The sequence below is a fragment of the Ochotona curzoniae genome, unplaced genomic scaffold (genome assembly GCF_017591425.1).
Source record: "Ochotona curzoniae isolate NIBS_2020 unplaced genomic scaffold, NIBS_Ocur_1.0 contig_4612, whole genome shotgun sequence".
In the NCBI taxonomy this organism is placed as follows: domain Eukaryota; kingdom Metazoa; phylum Chordata; class Mammalia; order Lagomorpha; family Ochotonidae; genus Ochotona; species Ochotona curzoniae.
The window spans coordinates 15,556,062-15,583,545 of record NW_024466343.1 but is presented as its reverse complement, the minus strand read 5'-3'; the positions used below and the strand labels follow the sequence as shown (position 1 = coordinate 15,583,545).

At 40.6% G+C, this 27,484-nt stretch overlaps 1 protein-coding gene across 1 annotated transcript; it reads right to left on the bottom strand.

Annotated features, from left to right (window-relative positions):
* Positions 1 to 610: 610 nt before the first annotated feature.
* On the bottom strand, positions 611 to 27,484 carry CLCA2 (chloride channel accessory 2). The gene is made up of 14 exons (XM_040987243.1): positions 27,292 to 27,484; positions 26,355 to 26,492; positions 24,823 to 24,973; positions 23,367 to 23,475; positions 22,129 to 22,288; positions 19,364 to 19,591; positions 15,961 to 16,191; positions 14,916 to 15,093; positions 13,779 to 13,885; positions 13,239 to 13,463; positions 11,501 to 11,771; positions 8,900 to 9,070; positions 4,721 to 4,954; positions 611 to 1,044 (listed from the first exon to the last, which is right to left on the bottom strand). The coding sequence occupies exons 1-14, from the start codon at positions 27,475 to 27,477 to the stop codon at positions 611 to 613; spliced, it is 2,823 nt and encodes a 940-aa protein (XP_040843177.1). The 5' UTR covers positions 27,478 to 27,484.

Sequence of the window (27,484 nt, the reverse complement as noted above, 5' to 3'; positions counted from 1 at the left end):
TTTGTTACAACACCATTGTGAAGGGACAAGGATAATACCAATATTTTAAAGTTATTTCCTATGTTGAAGAAAGATCTCTTTGTGTAATAATGGAGTTAGCTGTGGGATAGTTATCCAAAAGGTAAGAGGCAAATAACTTTACGATCGGGGCTTCCTATATAAAATGCAACTTGATCTTTACTCATAAACAAGCAATCTGTTCTGTACAGATAAGGACAAAAGAAAAATTAATCAAAGTAACTGAACAATTGCCTCGTATAGACAGTGATACCACTAAACCTATCCCCCTTTCTCCACTTCAATAAATCATCCATTTCTTGACTTTAATTTTGCCCTTGCATTTTAACAGGGTTACGATCAAGAGCAATTTTTATTGGTTTTCCGTAGCCAAAGCCTAGGGATTCCCTAATTTACCCTCCAAAAATAAGTATTACAAAATAATTTTTGGTTGTCTATCATGCAAATATTCTATCTGTGTAGTATGTACAAATACAATACATTTAAATACTGCTTTGATGTTAACTTGATGTTCAGTGAATTTTTACAAAGTATGAAGGTCATAGGTCTTACATCTATGAAAGAACATGGTTTGTAGGGTTTGTAGGTTTCTTCATAGTAGTTGTATTCCATTCTCTTTCTTGTCTGCTCTTTTTTTCCTGTTTAAAGCACAATGTGCTATAACTATAATAAGGCACGCCATTCCTATTGAACCAATTGCTCCCTTTAGTATAAGATGATCTCTGGTAAGTACAGGAACAGAATTCAAGGGAATAAACAGAGACACTTGGGCAATGTTAGACACAGCAGACTTCAAGGAATTCCTATCCATTGCTCGTATGGCCACATAAATTCTGTGGCTGTTTTGGGTTTCTTCACCAAGTTGATACTCAGATCTATTTATGAAAAATTTGGGTGAGAATGTAAATAGCTCCCTGGTGCCAGCTTGCTGAGGACTTAGTTTTGACGTATTCACTAAAACAGCATTGTTAAAGTCATCTCGAATATTCTGAAGACTGTTACTCAGTCTTACTTCATAGCTGGTAGCTGAAATGAAAAAATACAATGAGATGGTTATATCAACTTAAGTTCTCTAGCTTATTAGTAATGATGAATGAGAATGACAACAAAATAAAATACTCTAAACATAACCAGAGATATGACTATGAACAAACATTAAAGTATCTCATTAGGACTCCTTGAAACTTAAACAAGAATACTTACATTTTCTGAAAGGCCAGATTTAGAATAATAAAGATATTTCCCCCATCTTGTCTTGTGAATTTCATGTGATTCTGTTAAAAAGGCCAATAGCAGCAAGCATTTGGTACAGTGGTTAAGTTCTCACCTGAGAGGCCCATCTCTCATTGACACATCTGGGTTTCAGTGCTGGCTCTGCCTCTGATTCCAACATTCTGCTTATGTGCACTCATGATGGCTCAAATTGTTGGGGCCCTGTCACCTTCATGGGAGATATGAATGGACTTCCTGACCCCTGGTTTCACCCTGGCCTATACTTGGCGGCTCTGGTCTTTTGAGGAGTAAATTATCATTTGGAAGGGTCTCTCTCTCTCTCTCTCTCTCTCTCAAATGAATGAAATAATAATGCTTGCAATTCCTTCTTTGAAAATATTCAAAGTGGCTATATAAAAATCTAAACAATTACTAGGGAGAAGGATTAACCTTATCAAATAGAAAACTACTGTAATACTTCAATAGCAAAAAACACCATCTACTCGAATTTCAATAGATGTAAATTCAAACACAGACCAAAATCTATTCAGTAACTTGGGTCATTATAAAGGCTCCTTCAAATTAGTTGAAGGAGCCCTGCCTGACAGAATCCGACCAGCAACTCAGGCCAAAGCCGCCGCCCACAAGGTGGCGGCTGAGTCCTCGACTTTGGGTGGCCAGTGCACCCAATGGTGCCAGGCTCTGCCTGCTGGCTGCCCAGCGGCGAGCTCTGGGGTTTTTAGGACATGAAATAGCAGCTTAGGGACACCCATGAATAAGGCCAGCTTTAGTGAAGGTGAGACACAAATTCCTGGTGATTCAAGTAAGATTAGAAACCAGGGTGGAGCCCAGGACATACCCAGCTAGGTTTTTGCACCAACTGGTCTGCATGAGCCACAGATGCTGAGCCACAGTGTCTACGGCAGGTGTCGCAGCAGGTGAATGGGACTGCGTTCTGGTCAGGATACAGTTATTGTCTCCCTTGGCACAGTGTGGACTGGGACTAGATGCACCAGGCTGGGCCAGACTGCAACACCTTTCTGGTGCTCTGGAGGACCAGGGTAGATGTGGGACAGACTAGGCTAGGTCTCAAACCCCTACTGAGTCATATATGAGCTATATGGGGGTGTGGACGAGCCATGGCTGGGTTGAAACATCCTACAACAAGAACCAGAATGGGTTGAAGGCCAGTTAGGAAAAGCCACTGTTCCTGCTGGGACAGGAGGCGAATTGAGTAGTACTGGCACATGGACCCACTGGTATGCCTGAAAACTGGCACTTGGAGGGGTTCTGAAGGAGGAGCCCAGGCAAATCCTCTGGCAGGACACAGACCCTGCAGGTAAGCGCAAGAAGCATGGAAGAAAACAGCCAAGAGGTCATGGAAAGTATCCCACTGACATACATTTGGCATGGGTCAGGGCAGACCAGGCTGAATCAGTTCATGTCATCCACTGGTAAACCCGAAAGCCAGAACAGAGTGTGGGTCGAACCAGGTTTGGTCGCAACAAAAGCAGTACACAACATGGAATGCCACAGTGAGGTTGCCTGTGCCAGATGTGACCGCAGCACCCAATCAGCTCACATGAGAACCAAGAAGGGAGGGGGCAGAGCTGGCAGGGGATTAAGGGGTGGTTCCCTAGCTGAACAGCTACTCCCACTGGGGAGTGTGAGCTGGGATGGGGGTAGACCAGACTAGGCAGGGACACAGCACCTGTGTGCCTCATGTGGACCAGATCAGGGGAAAACCAGGCTAGGCTGATTATTCCTACTGGTGCAATCTACAATTAGATTACACCAATTAGGTTAGGGTTATTGGGGGTTAGCCACAACATCAGCTGGCAGAAGCTGGCACTGGGGGCTTGATCTGTCAAGTTAAACCACAGAACCACCTGGAGAGAGCACAGTCTGGGAGTGCGAGTGACCTGGAAGGGAAACAATGGGTTCCTTCCTCTTGGGTTGCCACCCCCACGGGAGGGCACAAAAACTAGGACAGGGGCTGGGATGGCTAGACAGAGAGGCACCCAACAACATCCGTGAAGGCTAGATAGTTGAGCTGGTTAGATGAACTGAGGTTACAATACCCGTTGACATGTATGAGAGCAGAAGGGAATGTGGGACAAACTGGACTAGTCTGCTACACAAACTGGCAAACCAGGGTAGGGGGTGGGCTTGGTGGGGGTTATTGTGGGTCTTTCCAACTAGGCTGCAGCTCCCATTGATTTATGTGAGGGCCGAGTGTGTGCTGGGCAGAACCAGGCTGGACTGCAACACCCATTGGTTCCAGTGGAAGTCGGGAGTGAAAACAGAACCAACCTAACAACTGCAACCACCAGCTGATGGGGCGATGGACTATGCCGGGCCCTGTGCTTGCTAGAACACACAAGAACCTGGACTGGGAATACCCCAAAATTTCTTTGGGGACATCCGCAATCAAAATGCCGGACTCAGAACCCTAACCAAGATAAGACAGAACAAGTCAATCAACCACCTCAGCTATTTGTCAGTAGTGAAGTACTGGACAAATGGAGACTCCATGAGGGTCTGTGTCAATCAGTGGATTCTTCAACAACCTCATCGTGCTTGGCGTGGTGAGATTGGAAGCAATTCATAAAAGGTGAACTATCAAAACCACTTGAGCAAGTATCTCAGAGCATGCTCCACATCCGGGACTTGGGGTGGGTGGGAAACTGGGTGGGGCTTCTCCCTCTATATCCCCCTTTACCTCAGACACATGAAGGAAACAATATGGAAATAATAGTGTTACCCACATCCCTATAGCCCTTGAACCTTTTTACCCTAATTAACTATTTAAGGATTGTCAAAAATATAATAAAAAATAGTTGAAGGAAATTTAACTGTCTCCATAAATTGTGTTCTGAAAATTAGACAAAAAGCTAGAAAAAAGAAAGATGGTACAAGAGGAAACATGAATGTTAGCAGAGGTCTCACAAAAGGAAAATATAAAGTAGCACTCATCAGCATCCATGCCAGAAAGGATAAGGCAGCCATAATTCAAGAGACAGCTTCCAAAATCCCTAAAAAAAAAAAGGGACAGCTGAGTGAGAGGGGCCAGGGATCCAGGGCTTGTATGAGTTACAGGAAACTTCTCTACACCTGACTTGTAAAATCATGAACGGTATCCATTGTCCTACTTTGAGAAGATGAATCACCTCTAGGATTTGGAAGCACATGTTCTGTTACCACTGCAGAGAGATCTGTGTTTCTCTGTCTGCCAGTGAGGAAGACTTTTGTAGGATCAGCGACTGCAATTTACCCACAGTCTTAGTCTTGCTGGGAGGTGCCACTGACCTCACTCACTTGCTGGCCTCTGGGAACCGCTGCCTTAGCAGCAATGCAAAGCTTCTCAGGACAACCTTTTGTAGCTTTTTCAGCTCTGAACTCTCAAGGTGTTTCCACCCAGCTTAGCCTTTTAGTTACAGGAAATGCTGTTTAGTAGGTGAAAAACGTGTAATGAAGTCAGCAAACCTACCCTGGCCCTGATCGAAGTCTTCTCCAGGAGCTGTCCAGGATAAGGTCACCTCCTCATCCACTCTGGCAGCTTCCAGGTCAATAATTTTACATGGTGGAAACACATGAGGGTGGGGGCCAGCTGGGACTCCCAGCACTGAGAAGGAGCCCCCAGAACTTGTTCGGCTAAAGCCCCACTTTTCTTTCTCCTCTTTGCTGCGCACTGAGTTTCTTGGAGCATTCATCTGAATATTACCTGGGACACAAAAGAAACCAGCCAAAACTCACAAATTACATCCTTGTTGAACAGCTTGTTCGTGGCAGATTAAGTACCATTTCCAAAGCCCTTTTCTTGATGTATCTTTAGAATAACTGAACTTGTTTATTCAGTCATTCATCCATTCACACAAGCTGTACCAGTCATTACAAATAATATCCCTCATGAACTTATAGTCAAATTAATCATGTTAATAATTCACATTTATCATTGTGATAAGATATAAGAGAGGCAGGGAGAGAGAGGGAAAAAACACAGGTGTATCATTTAGGTTGATTATAAAGGAAGCAATCTTTTAAATGTTTCCTGAAAGTTGTTGAAGTGAAGTAGATAAGGAACAGATATAGAACATTCCAGTAAAAAGTAAGCTTGCTTATGAACTCCAATTTGTAGAAGAGTTTTCTAGGAAAAACAAACCAACAAAATAAAGAAATAAGGAGGATAGTTTGAGAGAGTCTTACAGGACAGTGTAGTTGGATTTAGATTTTAATCTTACATCCTACAGAGAAGCAGACAGTGATGTGATGGTATTCATGTTACGGTAAATGTTCTGTTTTTCTCTCTATTGTTAATTTTGCTTTACAGCTTTTCATTTAAGTGTATGTACAGTAACTATGTGGTACAGATTATCACATACAGATGTGAAGATACAATGCAGTGTTCATCTCTACCTCCAAATCAAAGTGGGACTCCCAATGAAACTGTTGAATGAAATTTGACAATAGGATGCTGATTCTCTGCCATTGTCCATGCCTACAATGCCAAGCTAACTTAAATAGCAGAATGATGGACTTATGACTGATTGTGAAAGACTATACTATTGTAATGACATGGCGGAAATTAGTGTGTGTGTGGTGGTGAGGATTTGAGGAAGGGAGGAAATCCCAGAGCCTATGGAACTGTACCATGGAATAATTAATTAAGTAATTCAAAATAATAATAGTAAAATATAAGTCACTCTGGCTACCTGGTGGAAAGTGGATTAAAGAGCAGTAGCAAAGAGGCCACTCAGGCAGCCATTCTTTTATTCAGGTGAGAGTGGGTGTTTGCCCTGGTGGTTAAGAACCCCTGAAACAACAATAACCCATGCTGAAGTTCCTGAGTTCAAGTCCTGGCTCTGCTGCTGATGCCAGCTTTTGTTGATATGTTCCCTGTAAGGCAGCGTTGGTGAGTCAAGTACCTGGAACCCACTGAAGAGACTGACATGGAGATCCTGGATCTTGGCATTGACTTCGGTACTGCTACAGCTATTGCTGGCATTGTGACAAGCAGATGGTTGGACTCTCAAAACAAATAAAACAAAATTGGGGCTCAGCGTGGTAGCCTAGTGGCTAAATTTCTCGCGTTGAACATGCCAGGACCCCATATGGGCACCGGTTCTAATTCCAGCAGCCCTGCATCCCATACAGCTCACTGCTTGTTGCCTGGAAAAGCAGCTGAGGATGGCCCAAAGCATTGAGAACCTGCACCCATGTGGGAGACCTGGAGGAGGCTCTGGGCTCCTGGCTCCTGGCTACGGATTGGTTCAGCTCTGGTCATTGAGGCCACTTGGGGAGTGAATCCATGGATGAAAGATCTTCCTCTCTGTTTCTCCTGCTCTTTGTATATCTGACTTTCCAATAAAAGTACATAATTCTTTTTTTAAAAAATTCACATTGAGAGAAGACAGCAGGTGGGCTAGATGATAGCAATGAGGGAGGCAAGAAAAATGTATTTCAGACAAAATCAGAAGAAAATGTTGGTGGATTCAAATATGGAATGATGAAGGAAGATTAACTATTTGAGAAAAGATGTATGCTAAACAGAAAGAGACTGATGATAAGTCGTATTTTTTGAGTACCTACAATGTACCAGAATGACTCTGTGCCAATAATTACTCTAATTACTCTGGATGTAGCAGATATTTAATTTTCTGAGCAAGACAATGAATGGGTGCAATTGCTACCCCACACTTTTGCAGTTGGTAAAGCTAACTAAGTTGCAACATTACACACCTAGTAAATGGGGGGAGTCAGTTTCAAATCCAGGTACTGATGCTCAGCTGGCAGCATGAGAAGGTTAGGACTGAGCTCTGAGAATTGCCAACATTTACAGATCCAGCAGACAAGGAGGTGCTGGAACAAAGGACTGACCAAACATTTCAGAGAATGAGAATTGGGAACCAGGTGGCCACTTGGGAATAGGATAACAGCAAGCCCAGTGGAGTGGTCAGAGTGGAACTCAGACGGCAGAGAGCAGAACAGTTAACTGGAGGTGGGAAGGCATAGTCCTCAGGGCCAGGATAACTGCAGGGAACTGGATGGGAAGGAGTAGAGGAGTGGCTGTTCGCTGAGAGGTAAAGGATACAGTTGCTGCTGTGTTAGGAGATTTATTTGGTGGTACAGAAATAGAGCAGCTGGGGCCCGGTGGTGTGGCCTAGCGGCTAAAGTCCTCGCCTTGAACGCGCTGGCATAGCATCTGCCGTTGAGCTCACTTGGGGAGTGAATCATTGGACGGAAGATCTTCCTCTCTGTCTCTCCTCCTCTCTGCATGTATATCTGACTTTCCAATAAATAAATAAATCTTAAAAAAAAAAAAAGAAATAGAGCGGCTGCTATTTTTCAGTGAAGAGATTCCTTAAAGTCATTGCCCCAAGATGAGTTGATAAAGGGAATATTTTTGTATACTAGGCAAGCAAAAGGAAACCTAACATTTCTTTTCCGTGTGATCTCAATGGTGTAGATGTAGTGCAAATTAAACCATCTTGAATACTTCTAATATTACTGTATCATAAGTACTGATACTTGCATCCATGCCTTTAAAGAGATATTCAGACCATCTGAAGTCTCCTTGACAAAAATCAAATTCTTCCTCTGTTTTGTATCTCAAGTTGCTAGGATTAAGCCTGTCATCTAGCATCTTTCAGAAATGCTACATATATGTTAGAAAAGGAATATCCATCTAGAAACAAAATATTGCATACATTATACAAAAATCATATCTAAGCAAAGTATGTTGCTGTGGGAGTTAATTGATACTAATTTTGAAATCATCTAAATTTGAAATCATCTAAATCTAAATCATCTAACACAGAGTAAACTGTGCTCTATGTGACACAAAAAAAGATCAGAAAGATGCAAAAAACCTTGTAAGGATCTTAACTATTTTGTAGTGGAAAATACACAAAGAATGTTAGAATCATGTTGTAGAATAGTCCCAATGATTGATCACAGCTATCAAAACACACGTGTAGTTTTACATAAATAATACTAAGTTTTGGAAATCAAAGTGCTTAGAAATGTTTTGACAGTTTTGAAAGACTACAGAATGATACATTTTTTTCTTTGACTTCCAACATCACCTTCCACCTGAAACTAAAAACAAGTGACATTAAAAAGAAAAATATATTTCTCTTCTACTTAGTTGACATTTTTATCTGAAAGAAAAGCAGACTCAGAAATTGCTCAGATGTCTGTAACATCCAAGTTTATCTTTACCACAAACACGTTTTTGGGGTGATGGCCATTGGTTTTCGTCTTTCAGCTGTTAATGACTTTTTGCCTCTGTCTTCATCAGACTGCTATAGATGAAACACAGGTTTAAGAACTGAGAGAACTCAAACAATTTCTGTGTCTGTGTGTCTGTTAGTAATTCCAACGAAGCAGTCACATGATAGAGGTCAAAATAATGACTAAAATGAAGGCAGGAAGAGTATCCTGTGGGAATGAGCTGTTGCCTTCCCAATATCTGCTACCCAAGAATCGCTGAGGACTGACAAGATAGGCGGCAGTTTACACACTGACTCAATTATAAAGAGTTAAATATGGAAACAGAAATTCCATGTGTTTTTCTCATCTCTGCCTCTGTAACACACACACGTACACACACATCAGAGATAAACACACAAAATCATGTTATTCAAATAAAAGTGGTCATGATGCTTACCATTTGCTATGTAACCTGGTACGTACATAGCATGACTTCCTGGAATGGAGTGCGCTAGGATATGTGTGCTGGGAGAGTGACTGACACGTACTTTCACGCTATAGCTGCCATTTACAGCAAAGGAGAAAAAATACCTCGAGTAAATTCCATCATTTTTTATAATATCAGCACCTGTATAAGCACACCAAAATTCAGTGTCAGCATGTGTCATCAAAGTTCATTATTGATTCATAAAACACATAAGGTAATACAAATAAAATGCATTTCCCTCATTCTTTGCATTTTTGCATGTGTTGTCATACTCATAGCTGCTTTGATATTGCTAAGAGATTGAAAACTGGTAACTCCATGATTTCTAAAGATGAATCAGTTGTATCTACTTCAGTGTTAAAAACCTTAAAAATCATCTTTAAAGTACTTTCATCCCTACCACTGAACAGAATATTAGTCTTTTATGAAACTAAGCACAATTTTAAAATTGATTTTGATCACAGATGCTTCTGAAACAAAAATTATTCTGTTCCCCAGGAAATGAATATATATATATATATATATATATATATATACAAATATATGAATTTTTATATGTTGAGTGTTTTATGGATAAAAACTATGGTGGCCAAACAATGATACAATAATGTGAAGTTCCTTAATTTCCTCATGGGAAAGTACACAAAACTGCTGCTTTAGATTCCCAGGGGCTTGCGGAACTGGAGTTGGACAGGCTGCAGTTCTGCCTATTGTGCCTGAGCTTCAGGGGGCATACTGAAAGCTTGATCCATACTAGATGTTCTTGCTTTCTTATTCTTCCTCAGAGAGCAGTTCATCTGCAAGCCAAGTCCATTGCTGAATGGCAGAAAGTCCTAGATCTCAAGATAGCAATGGGAGATCCAGCTTAGTTCAAGTATAGATAGCATTCACTATTCAAATACTGGTGGCCATACAGGGTAATCAGTTTCTTGTATCCTAGCAATCAATTCAGTTCTCACAACACACAGAATCCTGTAAGTCAGTATTACATGTTGTTAAAGTTTTCTAGAATTCCCTTTCTCTACTACAGAAGCAGGGCTCCTACAAGGAAAAAGGTGGGGACATATTCAAATAAAATAGGAAGAGCTGAAACACCTCACTGAAAAAAATGTGCTTATTGGAAAAGAAAGAAAAATTGTATTTAGTGACTCCACGATTAGTAAGAAGGTGCTTATTTGCTGAGAGAATGCAAAGGAAATTCTCTTCATATCACACAAGTACACCTCTGTCAATCATTTTGACAGAAAGAAATTAATAGAGGAGGAAACCAAAGTTACATTTTCATGCTGAAGTAGTACTTTCATTGTTGCTTTCATTTTGGTATAAATTAAGATATGAAGTGCATGGAACGGTTCCAGGGAGAAGACCTTGGAAGTGAGTCAAGTGTTTTTGCCTAGGAGAACAGGGTTTGTTCTTCTAAGCCAGTGCAGAGACTGTGACAAAGAAGCAGCATTCTGTGAAGTGCATAGCTTTGGACTGTGGATGGGCAAGCACAGACCCAGGGGTTCATCTGGCTCCCTTCCAATTGGCACAACATGAAAACTCCTCTGTTCTCCCTCAGAGAGAGATCTGAATGACAAGCTCTTGAATGAACTTTTCTTTTATAAATGCCACGTGTAGATGCCATAAGACACCAATAGGCTGCCTACCTGATGTACAGGGGGAAAATAAAATCCAATGACCAAAAAATAAGCAGAGAAAAACAACAGAGTAAAAGAAATAATCTTCTTGGTAGAAGAAGCACTTGAGACTGCCAACATAAACCTTTTAGGTCTACTCTCACCCTGAATACTTGGTTTAGTGGGGAAAAAGAATAGAAAGGTAGAATAACAAAATAGTTTATTTTTAAAAGTCAAAAAATAGTGGGAAAAAGTCCAAATGTTGCTATTTTCCTGGTCTTGTACTGCACCGGCTGTCCTGTAGAACAATGAGGCTCTGGGCTCTGTGTGCAGAACAAAAGCTTGGGAGTTGGGCTGCTTGGTTTTCCCAGCAGTAGATAAATCCATACTGTGATTCCACTAGGCTTGCTGCTCTACTCTGCTGGGGACTAAATCACACACTTTAAAGGCATGACTGTGCTATGTCTCCATCAACCCAACTACCTGGCCAAAAAATAGTTGAGACCCAACTCAGTCACACGTTCAATTTCCTTTTTTTTTTGTTTTCCCACACTTAGAATAGTGGGTGGGTGGGGGGAGAAATGAAATGATCTGCGTCTATATCTCTCTTTTTTAGTTCCATTTGCTATTTTAGTTGTCTGACTATTTCATAAACTGGTGAATCCTGGAAGGAACAGGGTATGTCCTAAGGACATATAAGCATGGGACCACATGAAGTAAGAGTGGACAGTGTCATTGGTCTTAAGAAAGCCTAGACCAAGGCATCAAGTAACTTTCTTCCAAATGGTGCTCACTCTTAGCTTCTTAGAGGAGACTCTTGGGTTGGAAAAGTTTGAATAAGAGAAATAATGGAGTTGGTGGAATTTTACAGGTAGAGTTAATGTCACTACTACCACATACCATCACTTGAGAACACGAAGACGTTGACCCTGTAACATTGCTTGTTACTCACCTGCTCCATTGTCAAGAAGTTTTAGTGTAACAGGCTCTCCAGTCTCTGGCTCAACTGTAGCAATTACAGTGGCATTAAGAATGGGATAAAAACCCTTTCTCACAATTGCATAAATCATCACAGGGTCAGGAAAATGGGTGTCATCTCTGTCTACAAAGGCCTCCACAATGGCTGGGGACACAGCTGAGGTGGAGGCACGAGAGGCCACTGTCATTTTCAGGGCTTGAGGAGAATGGTGTGTATTGTTCAGTGTGTAAGTCCAAGGTCCAGGCTGCAAAGCAAAGACTTTTTGTTTTGTAAAATACATAAAACAAACAAACAAACAAACATCTTCAAAGAGATTCAAGTGCTTAGCCATCAAGATCTATTCATCCATCTATCTATAATCCATTAAACATCTTCCTATCCTCAGCTCACTTGTTATGCATTATTACTCTGACTGTCCATCTTCCTTTGGTTCTCTTTTTTGGCTCAAGCTTGGTAACAGACCAATGGCAGGAACCTTCACATGAAAAATGTCCCTGTTACGTGGCACCTAATCCAGGCTAAGTGGTCAAAGGGAACAAGAAGTATGTAAAGTGTTCTCAGACTTTGAATGTGGGTGTGAAAATAACATGATGGATTTGGAGAAAAATGTTCAGTAGCAGTATTCCTACTACTGAAGGAACAGCAGGACGATTAGGAGAAGAGATAATCTCAAGAGTAAAAAACAATCTTCAGCAGAAAACAAACACGAGTGCCTTGTGTGTCACAGTAACCACTCAGATCTTATCCCGAAGCACCAGTGGTTTCTGATCAGGAGGCTGGTGGGTCAGAGTTATGCTTAAGAAGGATTACTTGGATAGAGGGTAAGAGTGAGGGAGGTGAGGAGGGTGCCAGGTGCAAATCAAGGATACCAGCTAAGAGGCTGCCAACAAGGCTGGTAAAGGCAGGTTGTGATGAAGCAAGGGATCCAGGCATATAGAAACAGATATGGTCAATTTACAACCCTCCTTAGAATCCTCAGTGGTTCCCTTCGCCTTCCATATTCAAGCCTCTACCCACTTTTAGCTATGCCAAGCCCTGGCAGATGTGACTTCTGCTTTCTCCTGTCTACCATCTTCTCAGGTTATGCTGTCATTCAGTTGTATCAGCTACTCACACACTTCTATGAATAGCCAGGTTCTTTTTCTCCAAACCTTTCTGTGTGCTGGTTTCCTATAATCAGAAAATCATCACACCTACCAGCCTTCTTATCTGTCATATTTCTGTTTTGGAGCCTTTACTTTCAGGAAGCGTTCTCTTTTTGTCCCTTCTGTATGCTTTGATAATATCCTGTGCTTACTCCCATTAGAGCATTTTGTTGCAAATGACCTAGAACAAGACTTCGCACACAGTAGGTGCTCAAAAACAAACACATTGCATGTATTCCTATCATAAATTCTAGGTAGATTTTTTCCCCAGCACAGAGACAAATATGTGCATATAAATTATTAAATAAAGATATACACTAGAAAAATTATTCGGACTAGCTGTGAAAAGTATTCGTTTCCATCCCTGAATTGCAAAGTCTTTACCCAGTCCATACCTTAGTTGTTTCTCTTGCTTTCGATAGTCACAGATTGCTTCATAAATTTAAAGTGGTTTTAATACAGAGCATTAGAATACATGTTCCCATATTCAATGCACTGATCACATGATCCAGTTGAAAGTCATAAACCTGGCTCCTTGTCACTGTGAACAAGCTCATAGCACCCACCTTAGCAGTTCCCGGAATCCGAAGACTAGCTGTCTGGAAAGCTGGACTGATGATAAAATGGTTTGTGTGGTATTTTCTTCCATCAGGATCACATAATTCAATCTCAGGGGCCCCGCTGGTTTGCCATGTGACAAAAAAGATAGTCTCGTTGCCTACGCTGTTATCCACAGTCAGAGTGTGTTTTAGATGATGGTGAGGTTTAACAATTTCACTCATACTTTCAATCTGTTAAAGAGAATGTATAGTTCCCGTGCATAAACAGACCTTTCTCTTTTTCTTTCACGAAAAATAAGAATTGACAAAGATAAAAATCATTTAATTCTGACATATACTGTTTATATAAATAACTTTTTCCTGTGAAAATGCATTGCAGAAACAGAGCATTATACATTACATATGTGCAGTTGCTACAAATATTTTGTTACAGTTAAAACAAGTGCCATTTTATTATTCTTTATCAAGAGATTTTACTTTTTCTCATATTATTTTTTCATCCACTAACCCACCCCTCCATAAATGTAACACCCAGGAAATCCTGACCTGGATGCTCTGCTGGAAAACGTCTCCAGTTCCAGAGGAAATTCTACCAAAAGCATCAATCATGCTATTGGAGTTTGATTGATCCGGAACAAAGTAGCTTAAACCTCCTGAAATATATGATTGGGATGTTAGCTGTTAAAACGGACAAAATAAGACAAAATGTCGTATTGTTTCCAACTTGCTTTCTTAGCTGCAGGGTGTGGGTGTGGGGAAGCAGGACTTGTCCTGGTGGGCTTGACATGGCATCCTACACACCACGTGGTCAGAGGCCCCAGGGCTGCTTCTGGCTGTTCTGTCCAGCCTCTGGGAACAGGGTCTAGAACCCAATAAACACTTACTGAACAGTTTGAGGCAATTCCTATCTCACCTGGATTGCTATCTGTTTACACTACTGCTTATAATTATGTTCAGAAAGCATATTTTTCTAAAATTAATTCAATAAATCCTATTTTTCAATTGAAAAATTGGTATACTCAATTTTTACTGAAAATAAAATTCTGTGCCTCACTTAGATTGAATATGTTTATATATGTGACAATTCTGTCTTTTGTCATTGATGTTAGTGGATTCAATCTTCAAACATCATTTTTAGTTCCATAATTATATGTTCAAGGCTGCTTTAACCAAAAAAAAAATGATAAAAGAATTAGTACATATTGCTAGTGGTGGAAAATTGAGACTTACTAAACAATAGAAACAAAACAGAAATCCCAAATTACAGATTTTAGCAGTGATTTTTGTGCTTTTTAAGGCAATCTTTTCAATTAAGCCACAATTTGAGTTTCGTGGTGGTGCTTTATAATATTTACTTTCAAAGGACGTGATCTAAAAGATGAGTTTTCAGGGCAGGTGTTTGTCCTGGGGTTAAGATGCCTGTGCCACCTCTGATCGCCTGGGGTTGATACCTAGCTCCAGATTCCACTCCTGCTGATGCAGATCCTGATGGACAGAGGACAGTAGGAGATGGCTCAAGTCATCATGTTCCTGGCACCCCCATGTTAAACTTAGATTAAGCCTGGCTCCCAATTTCATATGGGAATTCTTTCTCTCTTTCTCAGGTTCTCTCCTCTCCTTCTCTGTCTTTCTGCCACTCAAATAAAATATTTTTAAAAAGACAAGTTTTACAAAGTGTGTGACCTGTACGACGTGCCAATCCCTCTAGGTTTCGGGCTGCAGATGACCCCAGTGCGATGGAATGGACGGTTGAGCCGCTGCTGAGCACACTGAGTAAACAGCTGCCAATATGTTCATCGTCACCACTGGTCACTAATATGATCACAGAGCCGGAAGCTTTGCCATTCAGTTTTTCCACCTCCTGAACATAAAACATCAGTCATTTGAAAAGAAATGGAAGCTGAAGAATCCGCTTTGCACAGTAACTGCATAAGCCTCTTTGAGGTTCCCTGTAGCTCCCCATAGAAGAGGCAGGGTGATGCACCCCCAGTTGAGACTAGTGTCTACCATAGAGGCCATAGGAACACGTGAGAGTCTTGCCTCTGAGATCCAGAGAGCGACCAGTAAAGGGGCCTGGAGCAATGCTTCTCAACATTTGAATTAGCTGGGGAGTTGAAGAGTTGAACAATTTTGGTGATCAGGCCACACTCTAGATGAATTAAGCTATGATCTCTAGGGGTGGGACCCAGTCATCAGCAATTTTAAAGCTCCCGGGGATTTCAGTGGGCAGACCAGCTTAAGGAACATTTGCCCATGGGCAGCAGCAACCATAGCTGATGAGTCTCACTGCGAATCAGGTGTTTGCTGCATGGCTGCATCCCACATGTAGAATACAGACTTGTGCTGATTAGACAACTCTGTCATTCCTGAAGCATACCTTTGGTCTGGATTGACTCAGACGTACTGGTCTAGACAGTAACAATAGCCACAGCCAGACTGTCCCAGAATGAATGGGGACAGTTTAGAAAGTGTCCAGATGTTATTTAATTTCCTTAGCCTTAAATAAGTATGTATGAAGCAATTGTCTCATGCCAAGTACTTTGGCAAGCACAAAGAGCCCAATGGTGAGCAATGGCTTCTGAGTTTAAAAATCATATATCATTCCTCTAAAAGCTAGGTATGCTTTGAGCATTTCATAGCAGGTTGACACTAATGAGAAGGAAGCTCAGGTACAAAAGGCAGGAAAAGGAAAGTCATGGAGATTGAGACTTAGGATTCTCTACTGCACCTCGTAGGCCTTCGTTAGTCCCGAGCAGATGCTGATTTCTGCTTCAGCAGTCACAGCCGTGGGCAGATAGGAAACAAGCCGCTTGCGATCATCCTGGCTGCTAATTTGCTGGAGCGGCAGTCTGATCTCTCCTTTGCTACTGAAGCTGGCAATGCCCACAAAGGTGTGAATTTCAACAATCTGCATCAAATAAAATTCTGCTGCTTGCTGCAATCGAAGGAGTCTGTCAGCCTATGTCCCAAAAAGGAGAAAGCACATATGAACATTTGATCGGTAACTGAAAGTATGAGTAAGATGATTTAAATTAGCAAATATCTCAGCTGATATTTCAGAAACATTGGGTCACACTTTTTTGAGTGTCATAATGCTAGGATCTTGTTTGTTCAATTTTTGGTACAATTTTTACAAGATAAAGTTCTGTGTTATTAGGAGGGAGCTAGATCAGAAGTGTAGTAGCAGGGACATGAACCAGTGTCCATATGGGATGTTGGCATTGCAGATAGCAGCCTTAAACCAGTTTGCCACAATTCTGGCTCCTCTTTCTTAGTAAAATAAAGTTTCTCTGAAGATCAACTGAAAGATGTGTGAGTATATGATAATGCAGCTATACAATGAGGCACTCACCAAATGCAATATTCACACTCAGCTTTGGGTAGATGATGCTACCTACTAATTCACTGAAGTCATTTGGAAGACTGTGGAAGAAGGGAAAGCAGCAGCAAGCTGAGTTCCAAGGGCCAGGTGTTCGGGGATGTCTTTGACCTCTGTGTCCAACCCAGATACCTCCTTTCCTGCCAGGGCCTGTGTTTCATATTCATCATCCTCCCAGGTAACTCAAACTACACACTCCGATTTTCTTAAATATTGTTTCTCTTACAGCACTTAGTAGAGTCTGCAAAACAAGCACTTGAATCCTGCCTTTAACCTTTGTTGAAATTGTGACCATTGAAAAATTCTTTCTTGTCTTCTCATTTGCAAAATGGAACTAAGTAAAATTCAGAATGCAATAGTTATCATTGCCGTCATCATTTCCAACCATGACCTCTATTCCCAAGTAGATGTGCCAGAGATCTACCACTCCTCTGACAGCGGCTTCCATATTTTTAAACAGAACCTAACAGTCAATGTGTCACATCTCATTCAGATCCATACCAGGTCTTCTTTTCTGCTGCCTCTGCCTCAGATCTACCCAGTGTTAATGATAGCCATGCCCATCAGTCCCCTTTCTCTCAATAAGTCCTCTTAATTTCTAACTGTTGGCCACTACACACAGTTTCCTTTCCTACAATGACTTCCTGACCTAACAAGCACCTACAATCCTTCAACTCCAAGTTCATCCTTTTCAGTAAAAGTCTACTTTGAGCCCTGTATTCTACAGCAATAGATGCTGCCTTTTTAAATGTTCCCATAGCAACTCACACCTTTGTGAGACTTTGTCAAACTTATTCACGTGTATGGCTCCCTCATTAGATCCAAACCATTTTAGAGCAGAGGCCCTGTTCTCCATATCTATCCCACAGGCCAGCACAGAATAGGCACCTGATAAATGAATGAATGGGTACAATGAATCAATGATGGTATGAGCAGGAAAAGGGAGGGTGACTTTGAAATAAATTTGTGCTTGGGGCTTATTTCTCTCCTGCTTGATTCATGTCTTAAGTGCAGCTATCTTTTTTTTTTTTTAACTCCATCCATTTTCCCTCAACATAGGCAAGTAGTCCATATAATTGCCAAGAGATCATGACTGAGAAAAGCCTATCCTAGTCACTGGCAGAGAGACGGTACTATAAAATTATCCAACTGCTGATCTCATCAGCACAGTTCTTAAAATTTCAGGTGAGCACCCCCTCCCTGCCCATACACATCTCCATGTAGAGGCAAATATTCTAGGACTAATGAGGCACAGACCAGAGCAGCTCAAAAATGCTCTTCTTCAATGTGCAATACAATCAAAATAAAAGCTGCTGCTTATAAGTTATTATGAACCAAAAACTTCACATTTATTATCACATTTATTCTCTGTCAATATTCATATGATATAGGCAGTGGTAGGATAATAAGTATTTAAAATTTAGCTTTTTGGAATGACAAACAGGAGTGTAGGGAGTCGGAAGAAGAGAGGGATGTAAGGAAGGAAGGCAAATAGGAAGACAAGAAGGAGCATGCCCTCATCTCTAGCAGCTGCCATTTCCTGGGGGTAAAGTTTCCCACCATTGCTGACTTCAAGCTAACAATGTAACATTACCAAATACAGAGTTGGAAAGAGGAGTACAGTAACACACTTGTACAGATATAATAAAATCACAAATAACCTTAAGATAATATAGATTAGGATTCTGCAGATTGTGTTTTGTTTTGATTTTAGAGTGCTAGATAGTAAGTACTTCAGGCTTCATAAGCCCAAAATTCTCTGTTGCAGCTACTCAACTCTGCCATTATAGCACCAAAGTGGCCATGGGTGGTATAGTACATTAACAAATACATTATTTTTCTTATAGACACTGGAAAATAAATTTTATATGATGTTTATGTGTCAAGAAACATTATTCTCCAGAAATTTTTCCTCACCACTTAAAATGTAAAAATACTTCTAGCCAAATCCTAGATGTAAATAATAGTAAAGCTAGTATTAAAGAAAAAACTAGGAAGTGATGGATTTTGAGCACCTAATACATTTGTTTAGTATACTTAATTGTAAGATACACAGTTTTAAGTTCTAAAAATACTTGTGTCTACCAACTGGCTTGCAAGTTTGCTAAAGGCATAATGGCTGATTCTTACAGAAGCCAGTATTATAATTTTATCTTATAGAGAAGAAAGCTAAGCTTCAGAGAGCTTGTCTTGCTTTCAATTACACAGACAGTAAAGGATCCAGGATTTAAGCACACCTGCCTGGTATCAGAGACTATGCCTTTGAACGTATTTAGGGCTGAAGTTTCTGTACAGATTGTTGGGAGTTGGCTAGGTTGTTGGGTGACTGAGCTATGGTCATGTGATATGAGGTTACAGGACATATACACACAATGTGAGTCAAGCTACTGCAAATTCCAACTATTGTTTTCAACCACAGATGCTTGCTTACCAATGTGCTTGTTTACACAAAGTCGCTGTTGCAAGAGTTTTTCTTATGTATCAGGGTTTCAGAAAGTAGTCTTGGTGGGAAACAAGTTGCCATCAATGGCAAAAATGAAGGTTGGGAATTATCTGTGTAGTTCATTTATCTGCATTGTCCAGATTTCTGGGACACATTCTGAATTTTATTCCCATTTCCATGAAAATAAGTTGTGATTGTTCCAAACCTTTGCATCTCCCATTCTCATCCTTACCCTCTTAAATAAGAATTAAGAACTAATAGAGAAGGGAATGATAAATGGTTTGCAATCATTTTGGTTCGAAGTGTTACCTCTGCCATCTTGATGGATACATCCAACACTAGACAGACCACCTTGTCACCAGCCTGCACAACGGAGAATGTGGGAGGAGGCGGCAGCTCAGACCCCCTCAGAGGAGTGCTGTGGTTGAAGTCAGCTGAGGCTGTGATTATGTCCCAAGCACTTGCAAGGCTGCATATCTGGTTCTGGCGGTTAGGAGCCTCTTGGTTGTGGTTACTTGTGTTACAGAATTCAACCACCTGCAAAGAGAGCAAAGTTGATGAGCTGGGAAGAGCACCCCTTCAGTATTGGAGATGTTTCTCATTCTTATGTAACTTGGACAGAAAGACAAGGTGCGCAGACAGAATAGCAAACCAGGAAGTGTTACAACAAAGCACTTCTTTCCTTCAAGAATGAGAACTGGTTTGCAAATAAATGTTGGCATTCTTTTCTGACACCTGAGCACCTGGGTGATGTTGATTCCCATTAAAAGTTTATTTGCACTTGGCTAACAGAAAGCAGACCAGGTATGTATACCTTAGTCTTAAGAAAACAAAATGATCTTCCTCCTTCCTTAGCATGATGTATTAAGAAAACAGCCCAGGAGATGTTATCTGTTTTGGACAATTCCATAGAATCAATAGTGAATGACTGCTGCACCTTTATTGATTGATCAGTCACCACTTATTGGTTTAGTTCAAATATTGATTTGTAACAACAAGATATACAAATAAAAAATACAACTTAAATCTACTTCCTGACACCTCCTTTTCCTAATTTAAAATACAGAGGTAACGTGATCAATTGATACACACCAATCCATGTCAGCACCCACTAAAAGATGTGGCTTGCACTGGCAAGGAACAGAATTGACAGCTTGTCTCATTTCAGGCCTCCATACTGTCTGTTAACAGGACACAGATTCTCTATCTATATCATAGATTCTCTAATCTCTCCTCTGATTTCATTGAAGAAGCAGCTGTGGCTTGCTAGTTGGGCAAGGAAATAGGTAGAAGCTGGTTTGGCTTAATTTCATTTATCTCTCTTTCCCCAAACTGTGGCTAAGAGACTGTGGGAGTTCATTCTGATTGGATGTTGATCACAAAGATTGTACCTTATTAAAAACAATGGGACCAAACATATGAAATTGAGTTGGCATCGATACATAAGCTAGCAACTAAGAATATAGTAAATGGGACAAGAAACAGGCAAACCAATCTTCAAGTTACAAAACAATTCGGAGTCTTGATTAAAATTAGACTGAATAATAATGATAATAATAAAAGATCTTCAAGCAGCAAAATGTGTTAATTCAACGGCCATGGGCCAGCCCAGCCCAGCCCAGTACAACCCATAGAGGGGTGACACAAAGGCAGGCTTTGCAGGTTTTTGTGACCCAGAAGGATCACAGCTCTCACTCAAGCAGCTTATTTCTTTCTGATTCCCTGTTCTCAAGGCAGGCTTCCATTGAGAATCTCACCACTCCCTTTATGGCTGCTCTCACAGTGAAAATGAACCGGCAAGAGAGGAAGACACCCCTCTCTCTCACAACAGCTATCACACGCTTTTTAAATAGAGATTTCCAAATCAGTGTTCTAGAATTGGACGCTAGACTGTGTCTTTTCACTAATAGGGCTGAGTTTCTGTTGTGTAGAGTAACAGTTATAAGACTTCATGTGAGACTTCACCTTTCCATTTAATTTCTATACTATGCAAAATAAAAGAGAATTAGGAATTGCAAATAGAGTGGTTTGCTACCTCAGGTAAGAGTAGATGTAAAGTATATCACTCTTACTAATTCAATGTGTTTGAAAAATATATTATTTTCCAGGGGGACTGAGGTAGAAGCAGACAGGCAAAGCTCACTCCTTCCCAGTGGCTCCTTCCTCAAATGCCCATGACAGGTGGCTATGGGGCTATGGTCGAGCTGGGCTGAAACCAGCAGCTGAAGTGAATCCAGGTCTTCTATGAGGGTGGAAGGAACTTAACTACTTGACCAGTACCAATGCCTTCCAGTGTCCACATTACCAGGAAGCTGGAGCCAGCAGCGAGGTCCTCAGACAGGGGCATCTTCACTAGGGTCTTAACCACTAACCCCAATACTGCCCCCCCGATCATTCCCTCATCATCTTCCTATGCAATGATACAAGGAACCCCACCATACAAACAATTAATTTTGCAGTATCCAGAGTCATCTAGCTAACTCACCTCTCCTGGAGAACAAATGATTAGTTTTCTAAGGTATTTTATTTTGGTAATTATCTTGAGGAGAGACTTAAAATTATAACTCTGTAGAATAAAAAACTAGATGAACTCTAAGATGTCCTAGGTTCTAAAATGTAGTGAACCCTGAACTCAGCTTTGTGGTAGAGTGGGATAAACTTCTCACTGTGTTGTTGGCATCCCACATCTGAGTGCTGGTTGGAAGCTCCAACAGCTCCACTTCAGATCCAGCTTGTTCTAAAGAATCTGGAAGGAAGAACTAGATGGTTCAAATATTTTGGAATCTGCAGTCCATGAGGGAGACTAGGAGAGAGTTCCTGGTTCCTGGCTTCATCCTGGATTAGACCTGGCTGTTGAAGTCAGTTGAGAGGTAAATCAGCAGACAGAAGTTTGTGTTTTCCTCTCTCTTTCTGCTATTTTGCCTTTCAAACAAGTAAATAAATCTTCACAAAAAAGGAAAGTAGGATATAGCGAGCTTTGATTACTTTGAAGTTTAAATACTTAAAGCATATCCATATGTTTTAACCAAGGATAGAATTTTATAGGATTTTTGCCATTCCAAGGCCATACTTACAGAAGACACACTTTGCATGAACATTATTGAAGCAGTGGCATTTTGGGTACTGTTGTAAACAAACACGCATCCCTCTTTGAAAAGTTTACTAATGATACAGTTTTCTTGGGGGCAAGGACCTTTTTCACATACAAAAATGCCTGTGATGTCAGATGAACACCTAAAAACAGAGAGACTTGAAATTGGGTTTATTATAGAAATAGTTGAGTTTTCAACTACCTTACATAGTTATTTACTTGAAGTGCAGTAGATTGCTAGGTACGCATAAAACATTGCAAAAACTGCTCTATTAAGAAGTTTATGTAATTTGGAAATGTACTCGAATTTTAAAGCCCCGTAAAGAGGGCGCCTGCTTGCCAGGGGCTTTCACAGTTACCCAGATGACCTGTGGGAGACCCAGGAAGCCCAAGGAGGCCACCATTCTATCACAGCTCCTTTGAGTTTAATTTGATTGCACAGCTAGGGGAACAGAGAATGAGATTTAAAGACTTCCTTCTTCAATAAGAATCACAAAAGTCAGTGGAAGTGAAAAACAGTGCAACTTTCAGGAAAGGATCAAATAGTATTTGTTCAAATTGCAGTTAAAGGAACTCTTTGACCCATTTGTTTCTGAAGGCATTAAGTATATACCCAATCCTGCCTGCCTGTGTACATGAGAAATAACATACGTACAATGTTATGCTTTGTAGCTTTACTGATAGTAACAGAATATTGCGAACAACACATTTGTCCAATAACAGGGGATTGGTTGAATAAATTATTGATAAATTTTACATAGTGTAATACTATTTAGCTATTTTTAAACAGAATAAGGTAAATTATACATTCATATTTGAATTTGAATAACTAAGAAAAGCCAAAGAGACAAATTAAAAAGGGACTTCAATCTTATGTTCCTTTCAAAATTGAAATTAAAATTTACTTCTTCTCAATAAGCTTTCCAGATGAACTTCTCTCCCAAAACTCACATTTCTTTTTTTACGAGTTTTTTTTTTTTTTTTTTAATTCTGGGAATCCAAGTATATTTATGGGAGGAACAGGTTTAAGACAGTGGGTAATGTCAGACAGTTAAGGTATAATCTTTTATAATGTTTATCTATTGAACCACACATATATTTACTTACTTAAAAAACTAAGTAGAAAGCTATCCTCCTTATTTAAATTTAAGCTGCCACTATAAACTTAATTTTAGAATCAAGTAAATAATGACAAACTTAAACATGACTAAAAGTACTAACCTTGTTACTTTAATTTGATTTTGTCCATTGATGTAGAAGGGCTTGTCATTGTTATATTCATCAAATACACCCCACCGGAGATGGGCCCACTCGTGCACAAACACTCTGCCTATGGGAGAGAGAACTCTGGCTGTTAAGCTCCTGCCATCTCAGCGAGGATCCTCGCTAAGCATTTCATAATGTAACATCTCTGTAGGAACCCACACCTAAGAGTTGAAGTCCAACTACCTATCCCACTTTCCTCTTCCGGTTCCTGTTACTCTACCCCCAACATCATAAAAAGGCAGTGAGGGGCCCAAAGTGGTGGCCTATCTGCTGGGATCTGCACCTTGCACGTGCCAGGATCCCATGAAGCCACCGGCTCTAGTCTCAGAGGCCCCATTTCCCATCTGTCTCCCTGCTTGTGGCCTGGGACGGGGGTTTGGGGGACGGGAGTTTGGGGGACGGGGGGCGGCAGTCGAGGATGGCCCGGAGCCTTGGAACCCTACACCTGCGTGGGAGACCCGCAGGAGGAGCTTGGCTCCAGGCTTCAGTTGGGCTCAGCTTCGGCCTTTATGGCTGCTTGAGGAGTAAGTCATTGAATGGAGGATCTCCTCTCTGTCTCTCCTGCTATCTGTATATCTGCCTTCCAATGAAAATAAATAAATCTTTCGAAAGAAAAAAGACAGTGTGAAAAGCAAATTGAGCCTTTGTCATCTTTAGTGCTGCTACTCAAGCATACCTTCTCCTTGGTAGAGAATTCTGTCTGCAGAAATGATTGGAATTGAAGGGTCAGGAAAGGAGGAAGGATTAGAAAAGGCTCCTCTCCAGCGTGGGTGGTCTGTTCTATTGTATCCCTTATTCTTCATGCTTATGTTTATTTCCAACTCTTGGTTCATGGAACTCCCCATCCCAAGCATCAAATCAGTTACAACTTTATTTCTTAGCCTCTAAATTATACATCTCTTTTCAAATTTAAATCGAAATTGACTTCTCCACAAAAGCTTTCCGAATAATATCCTCTCCCAAAACAATGCTTCCCTTCAGGTCCCCTTCCTTTCCCTTTCCTTCTTTCCCTCTCTTTCTCTCTTTCTCTCCCTCTCTCTCTCCTGGTTCCTGCCTTCTTCCCTTTCTTAATTGTGTTAAGCTCTGGGAACCAATGATATCTGCTAAGTTGACTCAGTCTGTGGCACACTGTGCAGTTTTTGGAGTTAGGATAAATAAAGGGATGGGAATTGTCCACGATGAACATCTTAGGGAAGTTTGTGAATGCTCATGGATGTGAGAGGTGCTCAGAAAGCCATGTTCGTGCAAGGATTATCACCATGTTATGGTGACAAGGGCAAGAACAGATTTGATAAAGTTACATGAAGAATTTTATAAAATACATTGTGTAGAATGTGGTATTTATATGGAAAGGATGACAAAACACTTAAGAGTTACAAGATCAAAACATCGCTGGAAAGGCAGTACTTACCTCGTGAGTCATAGCCTGCAGTAAGTTTCTCGTTCAGTAGAAAGGCAGGTGTGAAATGAATGTACTTTCCTTCCTGTCCACAGCCTCTGTGCTGCAGGACAAATGGGTCATCTCCATGTGCTCCATTCCAGTCAGTCACAAGGACATTGGCCTGCATAAACAAAAGTGCCACCTAAGACCCTACCCCTGGAACTATGATGCTGGTGACCGAATGTGTACTTTTGTTAAAGCATTTTGAACAATACACTTGAGGTCTGTGCCTTTCCCAGTGCAAAGCCACACTCTAATTTAAAAACAGATTAAAGGGCGGGGGGAGGGGGGGAGGCTTGCCCATGGAGTTTAGAATTCACTTACAGCCAAAAAATCGATAGTCAGCACTTGCACAAACATTTCTATTTTAAGAGCTCAGCTAATTTACATTACTTTCACTTGACCTCTCCATTTCTAGATTAATACATCTTTGTAAGAAATAAGGACTGTGATGGTCTGGTATTGTAAAACATAAGGAAGTAAAATAAAAATACTGGAGGAAATGTTAAGAGCACTTATACCTCATTCAGGACAGTGCTATAAAGTGTCTTGGGCTTTTCCGAACAACTTTCCACAGATTCCATCACCGTGCTAGGTAACAGGACATACTCCTTCAGGCTCTGTTCAATGAGCTTAGACCTGGCTTTTGTTATCTTAAGGAGGAATACAAGGAATGGAAAATCTCTCCTTGTCTTTCAAATAAATAAATATATCTTTAAACCAACTCATGTAACATTTATTCATAGTATATATTTCAGCATATGCTGCCATGGTTAACCATGATTTGAAATTTATGAAGTCCTTAAGGTTAAGCTCTTTTGTGTTGAGACAGAAAAAGAGCCCTCCATCCCACTCTCCCATACACGTACTTAATCCCCAGCACACACACACACACACACACACACTTCTTGCATTCTTATTGCTTTACTGTTCTAAAGCAACATCCTGGATTTGAACCAATGCGAAATTCCATTAATTAGGTATGAGAACAGTTACATTGTTGTGTGTGGGTGGTCCCAGTTTCTGTGCAGATGTGCATGCCCGCTGCTTCTGACAGAACATAAATGAAGAAAGCTATAACTGGGCTTGGTCACATCCCAGCTCATCCTCAGCAGCATGAAATTGATTTTTGATTCTCAACCATAAACTTCAGACAGGAGACTAAATTATAAAGTAAACTGATCTTCTGAGAAGCTATGTGGACAAAGGCATATTACTCAATTATTTTTATCATGTAATTTGCAATTATTTATTTTGCTCTCACTTTTTTAACTTTTAAAAATGAAAATGCCTTAACAGTACAGTTGTGTGGTTGAATTAGGTGTTATTCATTTATTTTCTGAACAGCATTCTGCCCAGTAGTATCACTTTTGCATCAATAGAAGTGGTTTGTTTTTGCTTAAATCCTCATTTTCAGAGCTTAAGCACAACATACTTTGGTATTTTTTTTCCCCTCCAGGAGGAGAAGTTTAAGCTCACTGAATGAAATCTCTCATTCTTACCTTATCATATGATTCATGTACCACTTTGCTGTAATTACCTGCTGACCATGTGGCAGGTATTAAGATCTGTACGCTCCGGAAAAAAACTCTTCTCTTGGTAGCATTGAATAGGTAAAAAGAAGCTTCAGCTATCATTTCCTAGGAAGGACAAAAGAAAACTTGCTTTTATCCCTTGCCTCTTCTTTATGCTTTGGTTTTCTGTTATTTCATGTTTTTAGAGAAAACACTTTACTTTGGGAAAAATCTATAAAGTGAAAAATTTGAAAAGGTTATCTGGAAGAGATTTTAGTACACTAATTGAGTGTCTGGACTTGCCTTCGTAAGTTTCCTGATTTTGTGAAAGCAGTTTAAGCTTTAGCAGAACAAATCCTTCTTACATCACACCTGTGGATGTGTTTGAAACCACACCCTTATGACCTGATTTCATTCAAGCAATATCAAAAGAAGTTGCTGAGTATGATCCTCCCTTGCCATAACAAAGCAAATTAAAAAATAAATAAATAAGAATAGCTGGGTGAGCAGAAAGGTTTTTACTCTTTGGCACTCTGCATGACTTCTCACCTTCTCTAGCTGATAATTCTCACTCTCAGGATGGAATTCATTAAGAAGATTTTAATAAGCACTAGCTTGCTTACTCATCAAAAAATTAGTCATTGCTTCTGCAATGGGTTGTTACTTTTCTTCCTTGCTACTCCAAACACAGTTAAGGCAGGAAAACAAGAAGACTAAACTTAGTAGTGACCAATGACAACAAAAAGAGGCTAGGCTAAATCAACCCTTAGTGATCTTGGTCATGCTCTAATTCTGGGTGCCCACTTCAAGTGCTGCTGTACTCAAACTACTCACATAGAAACCAGGCATGGTTGTTAGCTTTATAAAGAAAACTACCAATCTGATTCAATGGGATAATGGTGTTGATTTCTAAACTGCCACTCACCTGAATGTTTGAGATGAGGATCTGACTCTCAGGTACCTGAGGATTTATTGCCACAAGCACTCCGTCATAGCCATTGTCTCGAAGTTGTATTCCAGCTTCCAGAAATCGGAGTTCTGCGCTTAGGGCAACCAGGATGGTCACCACCTTCCAGCTGCAGAGAGGACCTGCATTGCCCCTGTGGGTCATGTTGTAG